The sequence below is a fragment of the Oryx dammah genome, unplaced genomic scaffold (assembly GCF_014754425.2).
Source record: "Oryx dammah isolate SB20612 unplaced genomic scaffold, SCBI_Odam_1.1 HiC_scaffold_8, whole genome shotgun sequence".
Taxonomy (NCBI): Eukaryota; Metazoa; Chordata; class Mammalia; order Artiodactyla; family Bovidae; genus Oryx; species Oryx dammah.
In genome coordinates this window covers 28345312-28368613 of record NW_024070192.1, presented here as the reverse complement: position 1 = coordinate 28368613, position 23302 = coordinate 28345312, and the positions used below count along the sequence as shown (strand labels likewise).

The window sequence follows — 23302 nt, the reverse complement described above, 5'->3', positions numbered from 1 at the left end:
GTGGGTTACAGTCCCTGGGGTAGCAAAGAGTCGGACACGACCAACACTTTGACAGACAGTGAAGCCTAGATCACTGGGCCAGGGACGCTCAGGACAGAATTGGGGGCTAACCCAGTCCCAGGGTGCTTTGAGGCCTGGGACTGGGGACATGTTCGGGCTCCAGGCTGCACATGGGGCTCTGGGGGCTCAGCCTGGCTTTCAACATCAGTCCCTTTAATGTAGGTAGTTAGATCCACAGACACAGTGGATGCACTAATCAAGGTCACTAGGGAAAAGGATGCAGCGTGCAAATGCTTGACTCCATAGAGAGGTAGGAGCCAGTGTCATCTGTGACCTGAAGACTCAGTGAGCTTCCGCACCCAGACAGAATGAACAGGTATGGAACAGAAAGGCCGTGCTGTGTCCTAGGGTTGTTTAAGTGAAAGGAAGGTGTTAAGTGCCAAGCGTCTGACTCTGCGATCCCATGGACCAGAGCCCGCCAGGCTCCTCTGTCCATGGGATTTTCCAGGCAAGAATCCTGGAGTGAGTTGTCATACCCTCTTCTAGGGGATCTTCCAAACCCAGGGATCAAACTGGGGTCTCCTGCATCGCAGGCAGCTTTCCTTACCACCTGAGCCATCAGCCTGCAAGGCACTGAGGAAAGAGGACTGCAAGTCTGGGAAACAGCGTATCTGCACAAGCCCCTGCTAGACGGACTGACGCAGAGCCAGTTTCTGTGCAAAGGCTTAGGGGACTGGGGTCTCCTGAATGTGCTTACAGACGTGTTATACTTGTTTTAGGTCAGCAATGGGTAAAGATACAGTTAGAAAGAAACCTATTTACTATATATAGATGGTTTTTAAAAACAACACACAAGTGGCAAAGTAAAACTTGAGAAAATCTAGGCTGAGAAATTGAGAAAGAATTTAAGTGGATCAACACTACTTTTGATAAAGGTAAAAAGTGGATTTCTAGTTGGAGAAAACTTATGTTTAAACAATTGTCTTCATCAGGGCCTATCTGAAAACTAACGTTATTAAAATTCATGCCAATTTCATCAAATATAATGTATCTACTTTGAAGCAGAATATACCAGTAGACAAGCAAATAATTTTAATTAGAAAGTAAAATGCACAATATACCAAATGAAAACTCCATTGTCTGAGATATTTTATGGCTGATTATTCTGAGAAAGCCCCAGTGTAAGCAGGTATGTCCTAAGCCAGCCTAGTGATTGGTTGGTGATCCCCATGTTCTGTAATGAAGGCGTAACGCTCTGCAGTCAGCCAAAGCAGGTTCATTCAATGGTGGATCACAGGTGCTGTGAAGTGAGGTACATTCTCTCATTGAGTGTGGGGGCAGGGAGGACCCCCAGGGCTCTTCTTGAGACTTTCTGTTTAGCTGAAGTGCTGGGTCTGGTCCCAACTGTGCTTGGGAGGTCCCCTTCAGTGGACTGGCTGCTGTCCTGGTCATGGAGAGCCCTCTTCCAGATGCCCCTCACCAGCCCCTGGGGCTCACAGGCTGAAAGTCGTGAACGCCCAAGACCTCTTGTCCAGGACAGAAACTCTTCCCCACGTTAAGTTCTGGACAGAATCTGTACAGCAGTGCCCCTCGCAGGTTTCCAAAAGTGAAAGTCGATCAGTTGTGTCCGACTCTTTGTGACCCCATGGACTATAAAGACCATGGAATTCTCCAGGCCAGAATTCTGGAGTGGGTAGCCATTCCCTTCTCCAGGGGATCTTCCCAACCCAGGTCTCCCACATTGCAGGCGGATTCTTTACCAGCTGAGCCACAAGGGAGGCCAAGGGGATGCTTACTCGCCTCATGGTACAGAAGCACGAAACTTGAAGATTCATCCCTCAAGAGCCACTGACTTGCCATGTGCAGCCTCTGATCAAGGGTGGGTATCGTCTGAGTACCATGACGACAGCAGTGAAACAGGCCAGTGGCTTTGTAAGACGCACAAAGTCTACGAATGACAGATGATTCTTGCACCAAACTAGCAGCTGCCTTCCAGGAGCCCAAGGATTTACCATGTGTGGACATCACAAGCCGAGCTCAGGACAGGACAGAGAGTGGTGAGAAAGGAGGGCTGCCTCCTGGAGCTGTCTTCTGGTCCCAGGATCAGGGACCGGGACCCACCCCCACACCCCAGTTCTAGTGCTCCAAACCCCGAGGACTCTGGGAGATCTCGCCTCACCTCTCTAGACTGAGACCTGGAAACATGTGCAGGGCAGTCTCTGGAAGGCTTCAGGGGGTGCTGCCTGAAGGTGGGGGTGGGGGTGGCAAGCCCCATGTCCCTGGTAAAGAGTCACTGAGCAGGTCTGGGAATGTGGGCTCACCCAGTGCGCTCCCTGTCCCTGTCCAGAGCTCTAGGGACGCAAGTTCTCCGAGTGAGCGTGCTCAGTCCTAGGGGGCTGGGGTGGGGAGGCAAGTGGGGGACTTTGGCTGAAGCAGTGAGTTTTATTAATGGTGAATGGCGAGGATGGTGCGTTTGCATATCTTCTTAAAACGTTCTGGTACGATTTAAAAATGATTGGTTGGTTAGCCACTGAGCAGAATAATAATTCAGCAGAGACGATGAGGAGGTGGCTAGGGTCCATCAGTAGTATCCGCCCTGTGCGGGGGAGGGGGGGGAAGGGATCCAGGTTACAGCCAGTTTATGACCCCTCAGCCCTGCAACATGGGCCCAGGGTCAGAACCCCGACCAGCACCTCCCATCCTGGAAATCTCTCCTCCAGTGACAGCAGGGCCCACAGGTGCCTAAGGACGACAGGTCATGCTCTCCCTCCCAAACGACAACAGGATGGTGGTATTGGAGGCGGTACTCTGTCCGACATGGAGGAGACACGACAACGAGCAAAGACGTAAGTTGTAAGAAGGAAGTGGACTGTCCACGTGAACTCTGAAAACTGGTGAGCAATTCTGCTTCTCAAATTCCAGAGACTGAGTAATTTCATCAACACCCACTGAGGCTTAAAGAAGCACAGCCACAGAGTTCAAACGATGCATTTAACCCTCAAGATCCTGATGACATCGATTGATTTTAGCCTTTTATTTTCCTCAGCTTTTAAAAACCCCTGCAATGCCTTCCGTAGCTTAGGCTAACCTTTACTGGAACCCTGTGTAAAAAGGATGTGGAAAATGCCCCCACCCTGAGATTCTAATGTGCTCCCCTTAGACTAATAACTGTGGCTTTCCGTTTCCCATTTTAAAATGCTCCAAATGCATTCTAATCCTAGTAATTATTAGAATCTGAATTATTAGAATCAATCAGAGCTACGAAGTGCAAAAAAGCAATTTCAGAAAAATGTTTGCAGTGATCACCAACAAATATTCCTCAAGAAAATGGCCAATTTAGGCACAGAATCCTTTGCTGAAAATAAAAGATGATTTTATAAAAAGGGTATAAGCGTAGAGAAGCAGCAAAGAGAGAAGAGCCCCCAAATCTTTACCCAGTCTCACACAGGATCCAAAACAACTGGAACACCTCGGTTCCCAGTGAGGACAGCAAGAGGCGGGGCTGCCCGTACCCTGAAGGCTCAGAAGAGGCCTCACCCAAAGCCATAATTAAATCAATCTCCAGGCCCAGCTAAATAGACATTTTTACAACACTGATGCATCTCTAGAGCCTACCAGACAAAGGCTTGCCTGCCAAACCCTTTTGGGAACTTTGTGCGGCGCTGCCAGCCCATCTGGCAGGGGGCACTGCCCCCTAAGAGGGGGCATGCCTGTGGGGATCAGTTTGCTTGCACCTCCGGATTCTCCACCAGGCTGAGCGACTCCATCGCAAACAAGGAGGTACTGGTCAGGCTGGGGACCCACGACTTGGGAAAGGACAGGCAGACAGGGACCGGAGACCAAACAGGGCCACCGGCCTTAGCAAGGGGCAGAAGAGCAGCACGGCGGCCCACAGCAATCTCTCATTCACCAGGTCTGCCACGTAAGTGCTGAAGTTAAACTTTAAGAAAAACAACTCAAAAACGAAACAAAAAGTGACTTTGAGCTTTTTATGAGATGCTGCTCAGACTCTGAAGCTAGATCTGAGTGGCTCCATGGGCACATCCTTGGGGCCGCTGAGCGCATGTGGCTTTGGCTTTCTGGGAGCGATGGCTGCTTCGTCCCGACCCTCTAGAGTCCGGCCCTGGACTGAACCGTGGCTGTCAGGTTTAACACTCTGCTGCTTCAGGCTAAAGTCCAAAGTGCCTGGAGACAAATAAATTGCACATTTTCTGGTAACACATGAGCCTCTGAGTGTAGAAAAACATGTGATCGGAAGAGCGCACACCCCACGCTGGCCGGAGTTACAGAAAGGAAGAGACGGCCCTACCTCCTCTCAACACAGAGTGGGTTCTGAGACCGGCTCACGGGATGGCATGTCTGTGAACTGCCAGAAAAAGCAACAGGGCCTTTGTCCTCAGCACAGCCTGGTACCTCTGAGGAAACCCAAATGAATTCAGATGCAGCTGGTGTCTCCAGCTCTACCAACACCCTCTCAACACAAACCAAACACGGACACGAACGCAGCTGTTCCCGTTAAATCTGGCTTTGCCCCGGGAAGCTGCCTGGCACTGGCTCTCCTAGCACGGCCACGTCTGCGATGACCAATCACCAGAGACACACGCTGTGGTCAGCCTCATGGCCAAGCTGCCTCCACCAGCAGCCTGCCACCAGAGGACTGTCCTCCACCTCCACACGCCGGGTCCATGCACGTCCAGGAACAAGCTGGCCCCAAGGCACCAACAGTGAGAGGATCAAGGGTTAGGCAGCTCAGCTTCTGCAAGCGAGCTCTCCAGGGCTTTAACCTCAGACCAGAGGCAGCACGTGGCTCCTGTGAGGACAGGCCTGTGGACTGGACAGTCTCTGCCGCTGGAGCCCAGAAGCAGCCAGAGATGCTCAGAGAATCAGGGGCTGCCCGCAGGCCATAGCTCCCTAGCCCTTAGTTTTAGGCTGAATGTTAACAGGATGAGACAGCACTGATTTAATAAGATCGGAGGCGCTCCCAAGACAGAGCCACCCCAGGCAGCCACTGGGGACCCACCTTGATGAGCACGGCGGCCAGGACGCCCAGAAGAGTGAGCAGCAGGAGGCCGAGTCTCCCTTTGTTGAACCGCTTCAACAAGAAAAATTTCGCCCAGTCCACCTTCGACTGGCTGTTGGGAGGGTACCGGAGTTGGTTCGCGCCTTCCCGCTTGAGAGTTTTTAATAAACAGGGACGTTGATGGGAAAAAGTATCGAAACTGTGTTTTCCGTGATACGCGCCCATCCCGCTGGACCCTGAAGTCAAGGGCAGATGAGACAAGCCGCTGTAGGTAATGGAGCTCCTCCTGCGCACAGGCAGGCCCCCTGCCCACCAGCCTGGCAGCAGGGGGCCTTGTTCCAGGAGGTCCTGGGCACCCTGCCCATCGGCATGGGGGGAGCGCCTTGTTCCAGGTCCTCCCAGTGGCACCCGCACAGTGGACCCGGCCCAGGACATGCTCAGGGTGCTCTTGGGACAAGCTCACTCTACCACAACCCCACTTCTGAGAGGGAACAGGGCAGGTAGGGCCTTAGTGTGGCCCTGAGGGTCTGACTCTGGGAGCCCGGGACTGAGCTGCGCTTCCTCCAGGCTCTCGGGAGGTCACGTGGTGGTGCTAACAAGCTGGTGGACACCTCTGCCCTCTCAGAGCTGTGCTCCGGGCCTGTGCTCATTTGTCTGCTCGGTCACGTAAGCCAGGCAGACACGTGTGTGGCTAGGGTAACCAGGGCCCAGGGCATGATTTGGGTGAAGCTGAAGCTGCAGGGAGATTCTGTGAGATCTATCAAAAGGTGTGCCTTTTAAAGAAAAAGCCTAAATTACAAAATAGTAAGTGTTTATGTCTGGGAGGTCATTGCATTTTCCCTCACAACTTTCCACAGTATTCTGTTTTTGTGCCTTTTCCCTAAAAATGCAAGTGGACATCCAGGTCCTCGGCTGCTGTCTGCCCTGCCCATGGCCCCATCCCCTGCCTGTCCACGGGCCCATCCCTCACCTGCCCATGGCCTGTCCCTCACCACCTCATTCATAAAGGACAGAGGGCAAGCCTCAGTTCACCTGAGACCTGATTCTTAGCCCAAGACATGCCCTGCATCTGATGAAGAACTGCAAACCAGGGAAGCAGCAAACTGTAAACCATTACAGACTGGGAAGCAGCCCTGAGGGCGGAGGGTGGGGACGGGCCAGAAGGAGACTCTGGGCAGCAGCTGGGAGGGGCCTCACCCACGCCTCCAAAGGGCAAAGAGCTGAGCATGAAGTGCATGATGACGTCATTGCCTGTGACACCGCCGCTGGACGTCCCGTCGATCATCCGCTTGATGAGCTGAGGGCAAGAGCAGAGGCCCCGGGTCAGCTGCGGCTGGCCCAGGACACACGTCCTCCTCGAGGTCAGACCCCATGAGTCAGCACAGTAGAGGTCAGCTCTCAGCTGCACGTTGAGTCCTCCGGGGAAGCAAAGCAGAAGTGGTTGAACACCCGTCAAACCAGTGTTCGACCCTTGAACCCGCAGCCAGGGCCTCTCTTATCAGGGACCATTCAGGATCTATTCCAGGTCTTAAGAACTGTTACTGTTTCTTCTTTCCGGTCTACTTTACAGCCTGTGATTTACAGATATTTCATTTCTATGAGACGCAAAAAACATTCAAATGTCCTACTTTTGAAGGAGATCGCTGGTTGGCTCACCTAGGACCCAAATGGGCAGTGACGCTTGACTGATAAACGTTGCCTCCCTGGTGCCGACCAGCCCAGTCCTCCGTACCGAAGGTCATCACTGACCACGGGACAGAGCCTGACCTGCCACCCTCCGCCCAGGCCACAGACCTCAGCTTCCGCTCTGTCCTCCACTGCCTGTGATCATTTCAGCTGTAGACTATTGTGTGCTGCTAACCTGACCCTTGCTGAGCCCTGCACACCCGGTCTCCCTAGATGGTGGACAGAGATCAGCCCCTCAACAGTTTGGCCAGCTCTGGAAGTGGCCCCATGACCACCTGCACGGCCGGGCAGAGGCTCCACAGGGGATACCTACTCTGGGGATTCCTCGGCCTGACCTGGCTGCACATTCTCCTCCGAGTTTTCCCTTTTCCTCAGAGGCTCCTGGCCTACTGGCCCACCTTGAGGCTACTGTCCCTTAGCAGCCAGTCACCTTGGAGGTGTGGATGGAGAGGCTCTAGAGTGGTGGCAGGGCTGCCAGGCCTGGGGTGACAAGGCGTGGGTGGCCAGCCTGACTAGGACTGTGAAACTGCTCCAACCACAAGGTTGCATCACTGGAAAAACCCAAGTCCATAGTTTCCCAGCAGCTCCCTCGGCAGTGCCAGAGACCTGCCCCAGTCCACTCCACGGCCCCGCCTGCCTCAGGAGAGCTGCTAACACTGGCGCCTGGAAGTCTCCCAATTAGACGGGAGGTGTTTGTGAGTCAACAGACTTGTGACAGTCACTCCGAAGATGGAGCTCTGACCCCAGGGAGTGAGGGGAAGGTCACAGTGATAACCCCAGGGCCTCATTACCTAAGAAAGAGACGGCCAGCTCTGAGAACAGCTTCCCTGGGGACTCAGGCGTAATAATCCCCGTCGGCTTTAGAGCAGAGAAGGTTCAACATACGACAGCACGCCATGTGCTGTGAAGATTACCTTACTGTTGTGAGAAAACACGTAGAAAGCCAGGGGCTTTTCGCGTTCATTTATGAACTGTATGGCTTCATCTGCATTCTTCACAGGCACTATTGGAAGAATTGGTCCAAAAATTTCTTCCTGCATCACCTTGGTGTCAGGATCCACATCAGTGAGTATTGTTGGGGCTGAAAAAGAAAACCAAAGGTGAAAAGGCTGCAGCTGAGCCAGAAACATCCAACTCTCACTGCACGCTGCGCTCAGGGCTCCCCCGCCCAGCCAAGTGTCTCCTCATGAGACAAGCCCCAAGTGCATGGGTGAACTGTGCAAATACTCAATGTCTCCAGGCATGTGCATCAGGGATCCTTGTGCCAGCAAGGGGGTAGGCAGGCTGGAGTAAATCCTGTGTTTACCTAACCGTGTTTAGCACTGCACACCTGTGTCCTTCCCTGGACAGGCCTTCTTGGGAGCACAGATGGTCTGGTCCCTCCAAGGACCAGACCAGCACCACTTCTTAACTCAAGTGCGTTCCTGCCCTGATCTCTCTGACCTTGACTACAACTGAGTGAGGTTAGAGAATGTCATAAAGTGGTAGCATCCCCTGGGCCTTGGCTCAGGCTCTGCCTGCCCTGGACACATGGGAGGACACAGGAAGAGATGACGTGGACTCTGAGGACACAGACCAGGTGAGTCCCCTTACCTATGTAGCGTGTGGCCTCATCCGTCTCCCCACCAAAAGCTATCTTCTGTCCTTCCAGCAGACTCTGTATCCTCTTAAAATGACGAAGATTGACGATCCTCTCGTAGTCGGGAGATTCTTTTACATTTTCTCCATAAAATTCCTGTGTCAAACAACAGTATCTAGTCATCACCAAAGACCCACATTTTAATTTAATAATTATAAAATTCACTTATGTCCCCAGATCTGGCTTTACACCCTCACAGAATCCCACGCCCCGCCCCCCCAGCCCCCGAGGACTTCGACAGTAGTGAGGTTAAGCTCCCTGTGAGGCTGAGGGCAGGAGTTTACACACACACGTCTCCCATTTCCCAGTTTCTAGGGTTAGCGTGGGTCCTTCCTGGGGTGGACGCAGAGTGGGTACTACAAGTTGTGCCCCGTATCAGGGCCCCATGTGCATCCCTGTCGACTCTGGCTGCTCCGCTCCCTCGAGGAGCTGAGTGGTGGCCTGCAGAGCCTGGAGCAAGGCCTGTGCAGCCCTTCGCAGAAAGAGTCTGCCGAACTTTGTGCTGCTACCTCCTGGCCTGGAGCCTCCACCAGCCACAGACAGTTGGGAAACCACTCAGAAGATCAAAGCACAGTCTGGGTAAACCAACCTCAATGGCTCACAGTCAGCCCCATAGGCGTGCTTCATCTCCCCTGACCACTGTCCACTCCCCCCATCAACCCTAAGCTGGCTGGTAAGAACATCCCAGGCAGCCTGTGGAAACACAGGGTCTCGGGTCCCCACACAGGCCAGTGGAGTGGCTGTCGGTGCCGGCTGCACCTGAGTGTCACCTGGAGACCCCAGACCTCCTGTGGATGGGAGGACAGGAAACTTCTCCTAAATCAAGCCTAGTGACTCTCAGGCGACAAGCAGGGTGGTGAGAGGAGAAACGCCTCCAGGAAGACAGGACTGTCACTCCCAGGAAACCTGGCTTGTCACTATGCACCTCCAGCACAACTTCTCCAGCCGCAGTGTCTCCCTGGAGTCTGGCCAAGGCCCCTCTCATGCTGTCTTTGTCCGGGCCCGCCACAGTCCCACCACTACATCCACATCAAGACCCTCGGCCCCTCACTGCACACACTGTCTCTCCTGATTGTCCATGAGCCACCTCTCAGGGCTCAGTCAGCAGCCAGGGAGTGAACCATGGTTGTTCCAGCAACTTCTTCACCCAGGACATGACCCAGTGCCATCACTCCTTCCTCCAGTCTAAGTCCTTCGTTTCTCCTGGCTCATCTGGGGCCTTCCTTGATCCCGGCCCTAGACTGCCACTTGAAACACCCTCAAAGATTGAGGGCTGCGTTAAGCGTAGTTAATTCACTCACTCCTCGAAATAGCTGGCTTTGCTAAACTGCCTACACACTTAAGATCAGATGACCTTGACGGGCAGTGGCCACACGTCAGGGGTCCTCAACTGCGCTGCAGAAGCCTGACAGTCTTCTCCCCAGACCATAGAATCACAGCTGAACTGTTTTTTCTAAAGTCTGTGCTGCACCTAAGGAGTTATCATCAACAAATCAGCTGGACAGTTTCTGGTGTGCATACCACCAGCCTCACCTTGCTCTCAGCAAATGTTCTCCAAAAATGTTTTCTCATTAGCCAGGAAGTTCAGTCACAGTTGCTACTGGAATGTTCAAGGTGGGAGGGGATGGGGAGCTGCTGCCCACAAACAGCCAACCTCACCCTGCACCCTGAGGCAGCCAGAGCAACCAGAGGTGGTAAACACGCACCTTCACCGCCTCCTGCACCTTCCGTACGATCAGGTCCTGGAGGGATGGCTCACAGAGCACGTAGTCAGGGGCAATGCAGGTCTGACCGCAGTTCATGAACTTGCCCCAGGCGATGCGTCTGGGAAAAGCACCAGCAGCTGCATTCAGTCCCCACACCTGCCACCCATGCTGTGCTGTTTACTAACAATGCTCACAAACGTACTCATGAATCTTGACTGAACAATGTTTTAATGACCCATCTCTGTAGCACTTTCAGTTGATGCAGAATATTCTAAGGAGCAGGGAAGGCTTTGTGCCTACTCATCAACAACAGTGCTTTAAATGCAGAGACGGCCCTGCCTGCAGCAGGAAAGGACAGAGTACGGTTTCCTGACACCCCCTCCCTCCTCCAACTCCAGCTAGGAGGACATCTGGGAGGACGGGGTTCCCTGGCTCTGGGAAGCTGTGCCTGAGCTCTGACAGAAATCCACGCACTGGGGTCTCCTGTTCGGGCAGACAGACACCTACAGAGCCCACCCAACCCCAGCCAATGCCCCCACCCCCTCTCCACCGCCTCTCTGAGGGGAGGGGAGCCATGCCGCTCTAGCACTGTCAACGGTGGGTCTGAGCACTTGCTGTGAGCCAAACTGATTCAGCACAGACACCTCCAAACCTTCCACTTTCTAGTTCTCAGATGCAAGATGCTCTTCTCAGTTAAAAGATGAGCAGTATCGGTTATCAATAAACGAACTTAGGAGATCAGCACAGGAAGTCTAAAGACTTTGGATTATCTACTGTACTTTCTGGATCAGCTACCAGTGGGACAGAAAGATTTCCTGCCTGATCTATTATGTTAAGAACAGAAAGAACTTGTTTTTCATTCCTAAGGACGGCCGTGTGATGTCAAGGCTTCGTATTCACCACTTCCAGCCGTGGCACTAAGAGGGAGTGTGTGAAAGTTCTACGCTACCCCTTGGCCCCAACCCAGGAGGACATCAACCCCCAAGACTCAGCAAGTCTCTTGGAGCCAAGAGGCACAGGGGACACGCCAGCAGGCTCTCAGCTGAGCTGGGAAAATCCAGGAAACCAGAGAGCCAGTCTCACCGGCAGGCGACATCCAAGTCACAGTCTCGGTCCACGTAGCATGGGCTCTTTCCTCCCAGTTCAAGGGTCACAGGGGTCAGATGCTTGGCAGCAGCCTGCATGACGATTTTTCCAACAGCGGTGTTTCCCGTGTAGAGAATGTGGTCAAATCGCTGCTTCAGAAGCTCCGTGGTCTCCTCGACACCACCATTGACGACGGCGTATAGATCCTGAAGGAAAGAGACAGACGCGAATATCACTGACTTCATCCTGTCGTCCAATGTAAACACCTAACTGTCCATAAAACCAGGAAAAGGTGGAGACCGGCCCTGGTAAGGATGGGTGGGAGAGTCCGATGGCACCTGAGAATCTCGACCTGCGGCAGAACTGGCCAGAGAGACCAGCATTTCTACCTCAGCCTCACAAGGCCACAAAGGAGAAGAGGGATCCCACCCGGGACACGCAGAGCCGGGGGCAGGGTGAAGGGAGGGTGGCAGGGACGCAGCTGCTGTGGGTGAGCACAGGACAGGCCCTGGGCACGTCCACCTGGACGTCCTTCCTGAACTCAGCTCAGCGCAGGGGCTTAGACCACAGAGAGACTGAGGGACATCTGAGTCTGAACATGTGTGAAACCCAGTGAGGGTCCCCAAGTCGGGCCAGCTGCTCCCTACCCCATTGCCACCAGCTCCTATGCCTGCTGGCTGGGGGCCTCATAGCTGCCTCCCTGACAGTCCCTGAGGACCCCCTCCCCACAGAGCTAAACGGAATCACAACATTCTCTGCCTTGCACCAGACCCCTGATGGTTTTTTCTACACAGCTTCTGACATTCTTCACTGCCAGGGCTTTAACCCAGAGTGAGGGGCCAGCTCCGGGTCAGCAGGCCGTTTCTTTCTGTGGTTTTCAGGCCACAAACTTGTCCATTTAAGCCTGGACATGCTCTCAAGCAACTGAACCTCGCTAGGAGCACCTGGCTCAGCTCCTGCCCCTCGTCAAACAACCCACTACGTGGATACACCTAAGATCGCGGCAGATCCCACAACGGGTCAACTCAGAACACCACACAGCAGGGGATGCTCTCTGAGCAGCAGAGGTGCTGATAAGGCCGAGGGCCTGAACAGACTGTAACCACAGCAGCTGAACGATTCCAGTTTGTCTTGGACGTCACTTCTCTTGTCACTTCTCAGTTGCGGGAGGCTTAGGGAAATGGGGCATGGAGGCCCGACCACCAAACAAGCGGCGGCGGGAAGAGCGGGTACCTGTTCCCCATGACCAACAGACAGACAGGCATGCCAAGGAGGGGCACTCTCACCTGGTCCAAGTACTGAGGGAGGAGCTTAGCCAAGAGCTTGGCTGTATTCTCACTTACTTCGGAAGGCTTGATAATCGCAGCATTTCCTAAACAGAGCAGAAAGCAGGACAGCATTGTCAAGTACCTGAGTGACTAAGAGCTGCCCAGACGGCGCTAACGTGCGGAGCACGGGCTAAGCGTCACTCCGTCGTCTGTGCTCGGCCTTGTTCACCACGGGCCTGAGAGTCACCCCACTGCCTCCTTCCTATAGGCTAACGCCTCCATTCTCACCCTCCAGGTCCCATCAGCCTCCCTATGCGGCCTCCAGCATTCCCACATTGCTCTCACTCCCACTCTTGGGTTTTCCTGTCTGCCCTGGGGTTACTACACAAATATGAGCCTTGTCAACATGAAGCTGTTGATCTGGATCCTGGAGAACTGAGAAATTAATCCCTTCGCACTTGCTGTGGGCCACGGAGCCTGACTCCCACAGCTCTTATCTGAATGCAGAATCTAGTCAGACAGAATCCAATTGATTCATCCAGAGCCAGAGGTGGTGACTGAAACCACCTGGGAACATGGATGTCTGACTCTTGACCCAATCTGTGGACTCATGTGTGCCTCTCCACCCTCATGGGTTCCCTCTCCAGGGCTCCAGAAAGCAGTGGCCACACAAACCTCTGAAGCCCACTAAACAAGAATAATGCTATGACTTTTCAATACACTGCTGGCTTACACTAAGGCAAGCCACCACAGCAAATGCATTTAAGTAGGCACCCTCCTTAATGTGCAACAATGACACGAGGACACAAGCTGACCCCAGACCTGCAGCGATGGCTCCTATCAGGGGCTGGATGGTGAGGACAAAGGGGTAGTTCCAAGCTCCGATAATCAGTACGACCCCCAGGGGCTCTGGCTGGATATAGGCCTCGTCTAGCATGGTGAGCAGGTTCCTCTGAGCTGGTTTAGCAGCAGCCCATTCCGGAAGCTTCTCCAGCATGAGATCAATTTCTCCAAGCACAGAAATGACTTCTTGACTGTATGAGTTGAATTCGCTCTGTCACAAGAGGATACAGTTAACTTTCATGGGTATGACATACTCAAGCAAGGGAATCCCCTGGTGGTCCAGTGGTTAGGACTCTGCTCTTCCACTGCAGAGGGCATGGGTTCAATCCCTGGCCCAGGAACTAAGATCCCACAAACCATACAGCAATGTACTAAGAAACCAAAGTGCTGGACTAGGCATACCTTTCAGATGTGCTGGTTTGCTGTGTAGATTTCTCTGTGCCCTTCAAGCCCACAGTGCATACCTGCTAAGTCACTTTAGTTGTCTCCGACTCTGCAGTCGTCCAGGTTCCTCTATCCATGGGATTCTCCAGGCAAGAATACTGGAGTGGGTTGCCATGCCCTGCTCCAGGGGAACCTTCCTGACCCAGGGATAGATCTTGCCTCTCTTATGTCAACTGCACTGGCAGGCAGGTTCTTTACCACTGCTGCTGCTAAGTCGCTTAGGTCGTGTCCAACTCTGTGCGACCCCATAGCGGCAGCCCACCAGGTTCCCTCGTCCCTGGGATTCTCCAGGGAAGAACACTGGAGTGGGGTGCCATGCCCTGCTCCAGGGGAATCTTCCTGACCCAGGGATAGAACTTGCCTCTCTTATGTCAACTGCACCGGCAGGCAGGTTCTTTACCACTAGTGCCACCTAAAGCCCATAGTATGCACTCATTAACTCCCTAATATAGTCAGTCTCTCTAAATCCATTTTTACTGATCCAAGACATTTAAACCCAGGCTTAAATGGTCCTTAATTAATAATAGTGTGCCCTAATCTCACTTTACAAGCCACAGTAATTATGCTTTCACCCACATCTTAATATTTCACCCTTAATACACTACCTTATACCAGTCTTCCCTGGTGGCTCAGATGGTAAAGCATCTGCCTGCAATGCAGGAGACCCGGGTTCGATCCCTGGGTTGGGAAGATCTCCTGGAGAAGGAAATGGCAACCCACTCCAGTACTCTTGCCTGGAGAATCCCATGGACGGAGGAGCCTGGTAGTCTACAGTCCATGGGGTCGCAAACAGTCAGACACGACTGAGCGACTTCACTTCACTTCACTTACAACTGTAGTTTCACTTTGGGCATGTTTTGTTTCTGGACCAAATTTAACACCCTCAAGGGCAAGGAATTTACTGTACTTCTTTCATTTTTTTTTTTTTAAAGTCATGTCTGACTCTTTGCGACCCCGTGGACTATATTGTCCATGGAATTCTCTAGGCCAGAATACTGGAGTGGCTAGCCTTTCCCTTCTCCAGGGGATCTTCCCAACCCAGGAATCGAACACAGGTCTCCCACACTGCAGGTGGATTCTTTACCAGCTGAGCCACAAAGGAAGCCCTGTACTTCTTTCATAATCCTTAAGATACACACTCAGAAATGCTGGTAGAGGGAACGATTCAGACATCTTGCTTCAGACAACTTAAATCCACCTTCTGTGACATGGTGCTTCTCCACGGTAAGTAAATGTTATAGTTCTGTTGTTACTACTGGTGGTGGTGGTGGTGTTCAGTCACTAAGTCATTTCTGACTCTTGTGACCCCACGGTCCATGGGATTTCCCAGGTAAGAATCCTGGAGTGGGTTGCCATTTCCTTCTCCAGGGGACCTTCCCAACTCAGGGATCGGATCTTGATCTTCTGCACTGCAGGTGGATTCCTTACCACTGAGCCACCAGGGAAGTCCACACTTCTTATGTTTCTACTCCTCAAAATAATCTTTAGGGGGAAGTGAGGGATGGAGCCTCGCAAAGCCAGAGCAAGGCCTTACTCTAGCTTTGCCACCCCTAGAATAAAGCGGGGGGGGGGCGGGGAAGAGTAGTAACAACAGTATTATAGAACACAGGGGACTGTATTTAAACCCTAAACACTCTCCCCAAACCTTGCTACTGAAAGCAGGGTTCCAGAAAAAGGCAGCGTTGTATCATCCGGGGGCTTGTTACAAACTCGGGCTCTCAGAGTGCCCCCAAACCTCACCCGACCCACGGAAGCATCGTCTGCCTTTAACAGGTCCCGGTTAACTCGCAGGTGCACAGATCTGAAACCTAAAGTCGTGGTGGAAAATCCGAGCGCGACCAGCACCCACAAAGTTGAAAGACAGTAATCCGGCCCGCAAATTGCTCGAATGACCTAATCCCGGGAGAGGGGATAAGGGTGGGGTCAGGTCCGGGCGCACCTTGCTCAGGTCCGCACCGATGGCCGCCAGGATGTCCTTCTCGCGCTCCTGCACCATCGCGCGCAGGGCCTCGAGCTGCCGCCGCCGGAACGTCAAGGGACGAGAGCGGCCGGAGCCGAAAGCAGCGCGAACCCGCTGGACCTCGCGCTCCATGGCCGGTCCTGCGGGGACAGGGGAGATCGGGCGCCGTAGGCGGCGGGCGGGCAGGACGCGGGGCCGCGGGGCGGTGCCGCCCCATCCCCGCCCTCCACCCGGTCCCGGGCCCACGGCTCCCGGCCCACGCCGCACCTCAGTCCCCGACGCGCGGACTCAGCCGACGCCAACTGCCCGGCCAACGCCCAGCCAGCAGCGCTCAGCCCCGAGTCGCGCGCCGATTGGCCGGCGCGGCCCACGTGACCCCCGCAGGCTGGACACTGTGCGGGCCCCGCCCCCAGCCTTAGGCGGGCGAGCGGGGGAGGACAACGCGTGGGAGCTGGGGCTGGAGGGGGACCTCGGCTGCGCCTGCGCCTGCGCCTGGGGCGCGCGGTTCAGACCGCGCAGACCTGGCCCCGCGCCAAGCGGCTCGGGAGGCAGCGCTTGGCCGCCCGCACCGCTCCTTCCGGGCACCGAGTCTCTTGGACTCGTCACGCAAGTCAGTACCCTGCGGCATCTCTTCTTCCTTTACCTGCCGATCTCCGCCGCTTCCACCCTCCGGTCGCTGTCCCCTCCCTCCCCCACCCCAGGTCCCTGTCCCCTTCCCCCACCCCAGGTCCCTGTCCCTCTCCGCCTTCTCCTCCACCCCGAGTCCCTGTCCCCCTTTCCCTCCCCCACTCCCATCCTGAGTCTCTGTCTCCCTTCGCCTCCCCAAGCCCCTGACCCCTTTCCCCTAGAGGGCCCGGGCTCCGGCTCCCCCTGCACCCACGGTGACAGAGCCCGCTGCCGGTGGGTGCTCACCTCACTCTCCTCACCTGTGCTGGTTGGAGGAACCTTCTGGCTCCTTCCTGACTTCACTGGGACTTTAATCTGCCTGTCACGTGATTGCTTATCATTTCCCTGTGCTTTGACTCCTCAGGCAGAGAACCTGTTACCCGGAGGTGAAGGACTCTGCCTCAGGATGGGGAAGTCTGCCCCTTTCCCGGGATGCGTCGCTGATGCTTCCCCAGAGATGCGCTTCCCTCCCGGCCGCGGGGTCTCCCATGAAACCTTCAAGGGCCCTGTCCGTGTCTCCTGTTTGATGAGTGCTCTTCTGACAATATACAAAACTGTTCGGAAAACCGAGCTTCTGCACAGCGCTTTCCTCCATGTGTGTATTGCCCACCTGGGCTACAGCCCTCGGGTTTGGTCAGGAAAAAAAACCTCTCTTCTAGTTTTATGAGAAAACTCCTTGGAAAAGACCTCGATGCTGGGAAAGATTGAGGGCAGGAGGAGAAGGGGACAACAGACAATGAGATGGTTGGATGGCATCACCTTCTCAATGGACATGAGTCTGAGCAAACTCTTGGAGATAGTGAAGGACAGAGAAGCCCGGTGTGCTGCAGTCCATGGGCTCGCAGAGTCAGACATGACTTAGCAACTGAGCGACAACAACGCAGTCTTCTGAGAGAGGTTGTTTACTGATCACTTGCCTCCACACTCAGCTGCAGCTGATCACTGCCATCTCCAGGAGGCTGGCTTCACTTGTTTGCCTGTTTGTGTTCTGCTTGTAGTTTGGCTTTGCTTGTTTGTGTTCTTCTGGTTTTCCTTTCTTTCCCTCACAGAGTCCTTTGGGTCTTTCTTTGCCAGATCTCTTCTTCCAGGCCTCTTGAAGTTCTGGTGCCTGAGGACTCAGTCCCCGGGCGTCTTCTCTTTCCTCAGTCACGACCTCATCTAATCTTGTGGACAGTGCTGGAGAAGGTTTTCAATTCCATCTGGTCCCACCCTTTTCTTTGAACTCCAGTAGGCATGTTCAACTCCATCCGTTTCATACTGGCGTTCATAATAGGCAGGTTAAAGGTGACCATGGATAGAATTGCTCGTTTATTTTAATCTACCAAATACACTGCAGAGCTCCTCCAGTGTCCCCAGTCTCAGTAAAGGGTACCATCCTTTATCCTTTTTATTCAGACCAAACTCCTTAGATTATCCTGATTCTTTGGCCTAGCTTGTTGATCCGAGCACTTCTGCCTTAGTTTAAGCCATGATAATTCTTACCTGCACCTTATGGAACCTCCCACTGGGTTCCCTGCTTCTGCTGCTGACTTTGGGAAATTGTCATTTTTTGTCCTCCACTTGCCCTTATGTAACCTGCCCCACAGACTCCCAGCATGTCAGAACTGTACTTTGCCAGGTTCCCACAGCTGCTGGCTTCCAGTGGGTTCTGCCTCTGGAGGCACAAGCAAGAGTGAGCAGGGTGAGGAAGAAAGCAACTTTCTGCTTCTGGGTTCTGCAGTGTGGTGGTTGCCGGCCATTCCTGTAGTGGAAGTGGAGCAAGGATGGTTCCTCCCTTGGCCAAGGGGGCTATGTCTAGTAGACGCAGGGTGACAGTGACAGCCTGTCCGGGTTCCTTCCAGCCAGGGGTATTCTAAGCAGACCCTTTCTAAGTTAAAGAGGGAAGGTGTGATTTGCCTCGAGACGCCTCAGCGGAAAAGGGCCTCATCTCGCCTGGAGGGGAGAACCTCCTGGATTTTCTCGAGTTGCGGCGGGACCTTCTCAAGTTACGACAGGGACCTCTGGGACCCTCCCTTGTGGCCTCAGGAAAGGCCAGTCTCCATGCGAGTTCCGAGTCCAGATGCTGGTGCAGCCCCCCGGGTTCCTTCCAGCCAGGGGTATTCTAAGCAGCTTCCCATCTGTCCTGTAGTCTTACTGTTTATAGATTCCCTCCGCCTGCCGTAGGTTGAGTGGTTTCTCTTTTCATATCTGAATTCTGACTTTGCTGCAGCATTTCTCCACCCAGCTGTCAGTCATCAACACCCTTGATCCTGTTCCCTGCTCAAAGCTTTCCATCGGCTTCCTGTGACATTTGGAGTAAAATCCAAAACCCACACCGTGTTCAGCAGCCCCGTGTGTCCTGCCTGCAGCCTCTTCTCCAGCCTTGTTCCAAGTGATCCTCCCACTGAGTGGAGTGCTTGCCTCGTTGCTCACAGAACGGGAAGCACATCCCCACTCAGGGGCTTTGCTCCTGGCTCTATCCTCAGCCTGGAGTGCTCAGCTCACCTAACTCCATCTTTGGTTAAACGTAACATCCTTAAAGAAAACTTCTCTTAAAAAAGAAAAGAAAAAAAAAGCTGTAGTCTCCAGTGTCTAAGCCAACTCCATCCCTGAGGGTTGCCTGTGCCTGGCAGGCTTACAGTCTCAGGTCAGTGAAGGATCCTCCTGCTGTCCCAGGGCAGGGCATTCCCGGGAGACCGTCCCAAAGGAGACAGAGGAAAGCCAAGAAGCATTTAAAATGCTAAATCTATTTTCTTAATTTTATTTTTGGAGTATAGTCACTTTAGAATGTTGTGTTAGTTTCTGCTGTACAACAGAGTGAATCAGCCATGTGTATACATAGTGAAAATCCTCTTTGGATTTTTTTCCGTCAGCAAAGACAGTCAGTTCAGTTCAGTCACTCAGTCGTGTCTTACTCCTTGTGACCCCATGGACTGCAGCATGCCAGGCTTCCCTGTCCTTCAGCATTTCCTGGAGCTTACTCAGATTCATGTCCTTTGAGTCAGTGATGCCACCCAAGCATCTCATCCTCTGTCATCCCCTTCTCCTCCTGCCTTCAATCTTTCCCAGCATCAGGGTCTTTTCCAAAGAATCAGTTCTTTGCATCATGTGGCCAAAGGATAGGAGCTTCAGCATCAGTCCTCCCAATGAATATTCAGGACTGATTTCCTTTAGGATTGACTAATTGGATCTCCTTGCAATCTAAGGGACTCTCAAGAGTCTTCTTCAACACCACAGTTCACAAGCATCAATCCTTTGGTGCTCAGCTTTCTTTATAGTCTAACTCTCACATCCATACGTGACTACTGTAAAAAAAAAAAAACCCATAGCTTTGACTAGACAGACCTTTGTTGGCAAAGTAATGTTTCTGCTTTTTAATATGCTGTCTAGGTTGGTCAAAGCTTTTCTTCTAAGCAGCAAGCGTCTTTTAATTTCATGGCTACAGTCACCATCTGCAGTGATTTTGGAGCCCAAGAAAATAAAGTCTCTCCCTGTTTCCATTGTTTTCCCATCTATTTGCCATGAAGTGATGGGACCAGATGCCATGATCTTTGTTATTTTTTGAATGTTGAGTTTTAAGCCAGGTTTTTCACTCTTCTCTTTCTCTTTCATCAGGAGGCTCTTTAGTTCCTCTTCACTTTTTGCCATGAGGGTGGTGGTGTCATCTGCATATCTAAGGTTGTTGATATTTCTCCCAGCAGTCTTGATTCCAGCTTGTCCTTCATCCAGCCTGGCATTTCTCATGATGTACTCTGCATACAAGTTAAATAAAGTTGACAATATACAGCCTTGACAGGAGAAGGCAATGGCATCCCACTCCAGTACTCTTGCCTCGAAAATCCCATGGATGGAGGAGCCTGGTAGGCTGCAGTCCATGGGGTCGCTAAGAGTGGGACACGACTGAGCGACTTCACTTTCACTTTTCACTTTCATGCATTGGAGAAGGAAATGGCAACCCACTCCAGTGTTCTTGCCTGGAGAATCCCAGGGACGAGGGAGCCTGGTGGGCTGCCGTCTGTGGGGTTGCACAGAGCCAGACACGACTGAGGCAACTTAGCAGCAGCAGCAGCAGCAGCAGCCTTGACATACTCCTTTTGCGGTTGGGAACCAGTCTGTTTCCATGTCCAGTTCTAACTGTTGCTTCTTGATCTGCATACAGATTTCTTAGGAGACAGGTAAGGTGGCCTAGTATTCCCATCTCTTGAAGAATTTTCCACAGTTTGTTGTGATCCACGCAGTTAAAGGCTTTGGCGTAGTCAATAAGGCAGAAGTAGATGTTTTCCTGGAACTCTTGCCTTTTCTACTATCCAACGGATGTTGGAATTTGATCTCTGGTCCTTCTGCCTTTTCTAAATCCAGCTTGAACATCTGCAGGTTCTCAGTTCATGTATTGCTGAAGCCTCACTTGGAAAATTTTGAGCATTACTTTGCTAGCATTTGAGATGAGTGGAATTGTGCAGTAATTTGATCGTTCTGTGGTGTTGCCAGCAAAGACAAGTGCTAACATAGGCCTTTAGTGACAGGACAGCTGTGTCAGACAAAGTTTCAAAGTGTGGGCAGAACCTGATTCTAGAACTGTGGCAATGTTTACATTGGCTCAGAGTTCACCACAGATCACCCTTTTTGATCTGACATGGGTTGACATTTTAAACTTTGAGCCAATATAAATGTTACATAAGGGACTAAACTGGCCTATGAGTCTCACCACAGTTTTTTAAACATAAACAATGAGCAGAATACCAATGTGAAAATAGAACACGAACCAGTGTCAGCTAAGGTAAGTTAACCCCTGAGTAGCCAAGGGCTGCTTCTCCTGCTGAGGGTTAGACCTTTAAGAAGAATCTGTTGTGATTCTAATATTAGGCAGCATCACTGAGGTTTGACTCCTCGCCCACTCTTGAACATTTTTTTTTTTTTTAATTAACTAAAGGGTCTGTTGCCCCTGTCCCTTTAGGAGAACCCTCTCTGCCAGCTCCTGAGGAGGTCTTGCATATTGCCTTATGTATTTTCTTGTATTAAGGATTATATTTTTATTGGATATGACATAAATACAAGAGTTCATGAATGATAAACATACACAGTGAATTATGACAAATTTAACCCACCTATTTAACTGCTACCTGGAATGTTACCAGCACCCCTTTATGTCCATATCTGGTCACTGGTACAGAATTTCCAGGTGAAAGCAAATATGTGTGTAACTGTAGTTGTCAACTTTCCAGTGTGCTCTTGCCTGTTCATAGTCCGCGCGCGTGTGTGTGACAGTCTGCTAGCTCCACAGCCTCATCAGCGCTTGACAGTGTCACTTAAAGGAAGTTAACTATTCTGATGGCTGTTTCTCGGTGTGACTTATTTTTAAATTTAATTGGCTGTGCCAGGTCTCAGTTGCAGCACACAGCATCTTCATCTTCATTGTGGCACGTGGAATCTTTCGTTATGGCATGTGGGATCTAGTTCCCTGACCAGAGATAGAACCTGGGCCCCCTGCATTGGGAGCTCAGTCTTACCCACTGCTGGACTACAAGTGGGGGCAGCTTATAAAGGCAAAAAGCAGAAAGTTGCTTAAGCTGTTTGTCACGAGTTAGGTTTGGTGCTGGCAAAAAATAAGGGTGCTAGTTAAGTAGGGGTTGATTGGGGTTCAAATGGTTGCCTAGTTACAAGGGGGGGACCTTGAGACCTTAAGGCTGCAGCTGGCAGAGATTGTTTTGAGAACAGCTGTTGGTGTCCTTGAGCTTGATACAGTGCAGAAAATTCATGTTATCGGTAATGCAGGATTATGTCTGAAACCACATCCACAAAGGCCATCAGCTCCACGCCTGAACCATGGGTACTCCTTCTTGACTTATAAATGATCTTAAACATGCCATCAAGACATACATCAGTGTACACATAAAGAAGCATCTTCTAAAAAATCATGTTCAGAAAGTATCCATGGAGCCTGCTTTATTGAATGTTCCAACGAGAATGGTTGAGGATTTTCCCAGATGACTCTTCTGTGCCCATGGAGATGGTCCTATGATTGTTCTCGTTAGATCTGCTCTGATGATAAATGACATTACTTGGTTTTCTCATATAGAACAGTCTTGACTGTTATGTGCTACTTTCCTTGGGAGCTGCCAGACTCTGCTAATATTTTATGTAAGAATTTTGCAGTGGCAGTTATAAGGAAGATTTGTCTATAGCTGTATTTTGTGTGTAATCTTTCTAAGCATTGACATTAATAGCATTAATGTTACACTGATAACATTAAGAGAATTGAAATTATTTCCTTTTTGAATGCCCTGAAACAGTTTACAAGGTGTAGGTGTGATCTGTATTATAAAGGTTTGGTGGAATTCTGTGAAATCTCATGCCTGGTGCTTTGGAAGAGTTTATTGTTAGAGCTTTCACAATTTGTTTCTGAAATTAGTGTGTTTAGACTTTCTTTTTTGGGGTCAGTTTGGCAAATTACATTTTCAGAAATTTATTATATCAAGATCCTAAATGTATAGAATTGTGCAAAACAGTCTGTCACACGCTTTGGGGTACGTTGTTCGGTGTGTGTTCTGCCTATGTACCCCATCCCTGCAGTCTCTGTGGATTTCCTCAGTAACAGTGAACTGTATTTTCTGCAGAAATAGTCTGATTTGCGCACTGGCCACATGCTATAGCATGTGTTCAGGCAGCCCCTCTGGTTCTGTGTCAACCAGTCTGTTTTTACCATGTAAACAGTGTTGAACCTGTCCCCAAGGCTCTGTGAAAGTTTAATCTTGCAGCTCTTGTAGAACCTTCTGTGTCCACACAAAGAGAGGGGCTTAGCTTCTTACCCTGACTTTTTGGAAATGTCCTTTGACAGTTAATGAGTAACTGTGCTCAGTGTTGTGTCTGTTTTGATGAATGGTTGATGCTGGGGCCTGTGGGCTGTTTGATCAGTGTGAAGCAGGACTTTGTCATTCTCATTTTGGGACACAGAACTGCCAAATAATTTGGTCTCATCTCCACCAAGCACTGTCTTCGACACCCTGG

At 51.7% G+C, this 23302-nt stretch overlaps 2 protein-coding genes and 1 non-coding gene across 6 annotated transcripts; 2 read left to right on the top strand and 1 right to left on the bottom strand.

The window, feature by feature from the left end:
* Positions 1 to 1075: 1075 nt before the first annotated feature.
* Positions 1076 to 16583, bottom strand: ALDH3A2 (aldehyde dehydrogenase 3 family member A2). 4 transcript variants are annotated; one of them, XM_040245865.1, is made up of 12 exons: positions 16565 to 16583; positions 15632 to 15792; positions 13228 to 13459; positions 12424 to 12509; positions 11135 to 11343; positions 10052 to 10169; positions 8300 to 8441; positions 7621 to 7787; positions 6218 to 6317; positions 5021 to 5256; positions 4310 to 4415; positions 1076 to 2596 (listed from the first exon to the last, which is right to left on the bottom strand). In XM_040245865.1, the coding sequence occupies exons 2-11, from the start codon at positions 15782 to 15784 to the stop codon at positions 4344 to 4346; spliced, it is 1515 nt and encodes a 504-aa protein (XP_040101799.1). In that variant the 5' UTR covers positions 15785 to 15792; positions 16565 to 16583; the 3' UTR covers positions 1076 to 2596; positions 4310 to 4343. The 4 variants fall into 4 exon arrangements, with proteins under 4 accessions (XP_040101799.1, XP_040101798.1, XP_040101802.1 ...); XM_040245864.1 differs by lacking the exon at positions 16565 to 16583 and adding an exon at positions 15920 to 15996; XM_040245868.1 differs by lacking the exons at positions 4310 to 4415; positions 16565 to 16583 and adding an exon at positions 15920 to 15996.
* On the top strand, positions 14311 to 14382 carry TRNAC-GCA. Its single transcript has one exon. It is a non-coding gene; the product is annotated as a tRNA-Cys (tRNA).
* On the top strand, positions 15783 to 16708 carry LOC120866632 (basic proline-rich protein-like). Its single transcript, XM_040244431.1, has 3 exons — positions 15783 to 16262; positions 16501 to 16552; positions 16683 to 16708. The coding sequence occupies exons 1-3, from the start codon at positions 15783 to 15785 to the stop codon at positions 16706 to 16708; spliced, it is 558 nt and encodes a 185-aa protein (XP_040100365.1).
* Positions 16709 to 23302: the final 6594 nt, after the last annotated feature.

What these genes read in the sequence shown, in the direction of transcription:
- LOC120866632 (XM_040244431.1), top strand. Translation starts at nt 15,783, where the DNA reads ATGGCCGGTCCTGCGGGGACAGGGGAGATCGGGCGCCGTAGGCGGCGG. An exon ending in CTCTTGGACTCGTCACGCAA is followed by an intron (nt 16,263 to 16,500) that starts GTCAGTACCCTG and finishes CCTTTCCCCTAG; the next exon opens with AGGGCCCGGGCTCCGGCTCC. An exon ending in GGTGACAGAGCCCGCTGCCG is followed by an intron (nt 16,553 to 16,682) that starts GTGGGTGCTCAC and finishes TTGACTCCTCAG; the next exon opens with GCAGAGAACCTGTTACCCGG.
- ALDH3A2 (XM_040245865.1), bottom strand. Translation starts at nt 15,784, where the DNA reads ATGGAGCGCGAGGTCCAGCGGGTTCGCGCTGCTTTCGGCTCCGGCCGC. An exon ending in TCCCTCAGTACTTGGACCAG is followed by an intron (nt 11,344 to 12,423) that starts GTGAGAGTGCCC and finishes TCTTTCCTTCAG; the next exon opens with GATCTATACGCCGTCGTCAA. An exon ending in GACTTGGATGTCGCCTGCCG is followed by an intron (nt 10,170 to 11,134) that starts GTGAGACTGGCT and finishes TGCTTTTCCCAG; the next exon opens with ACGCATCGCCTGGGGCAAGT.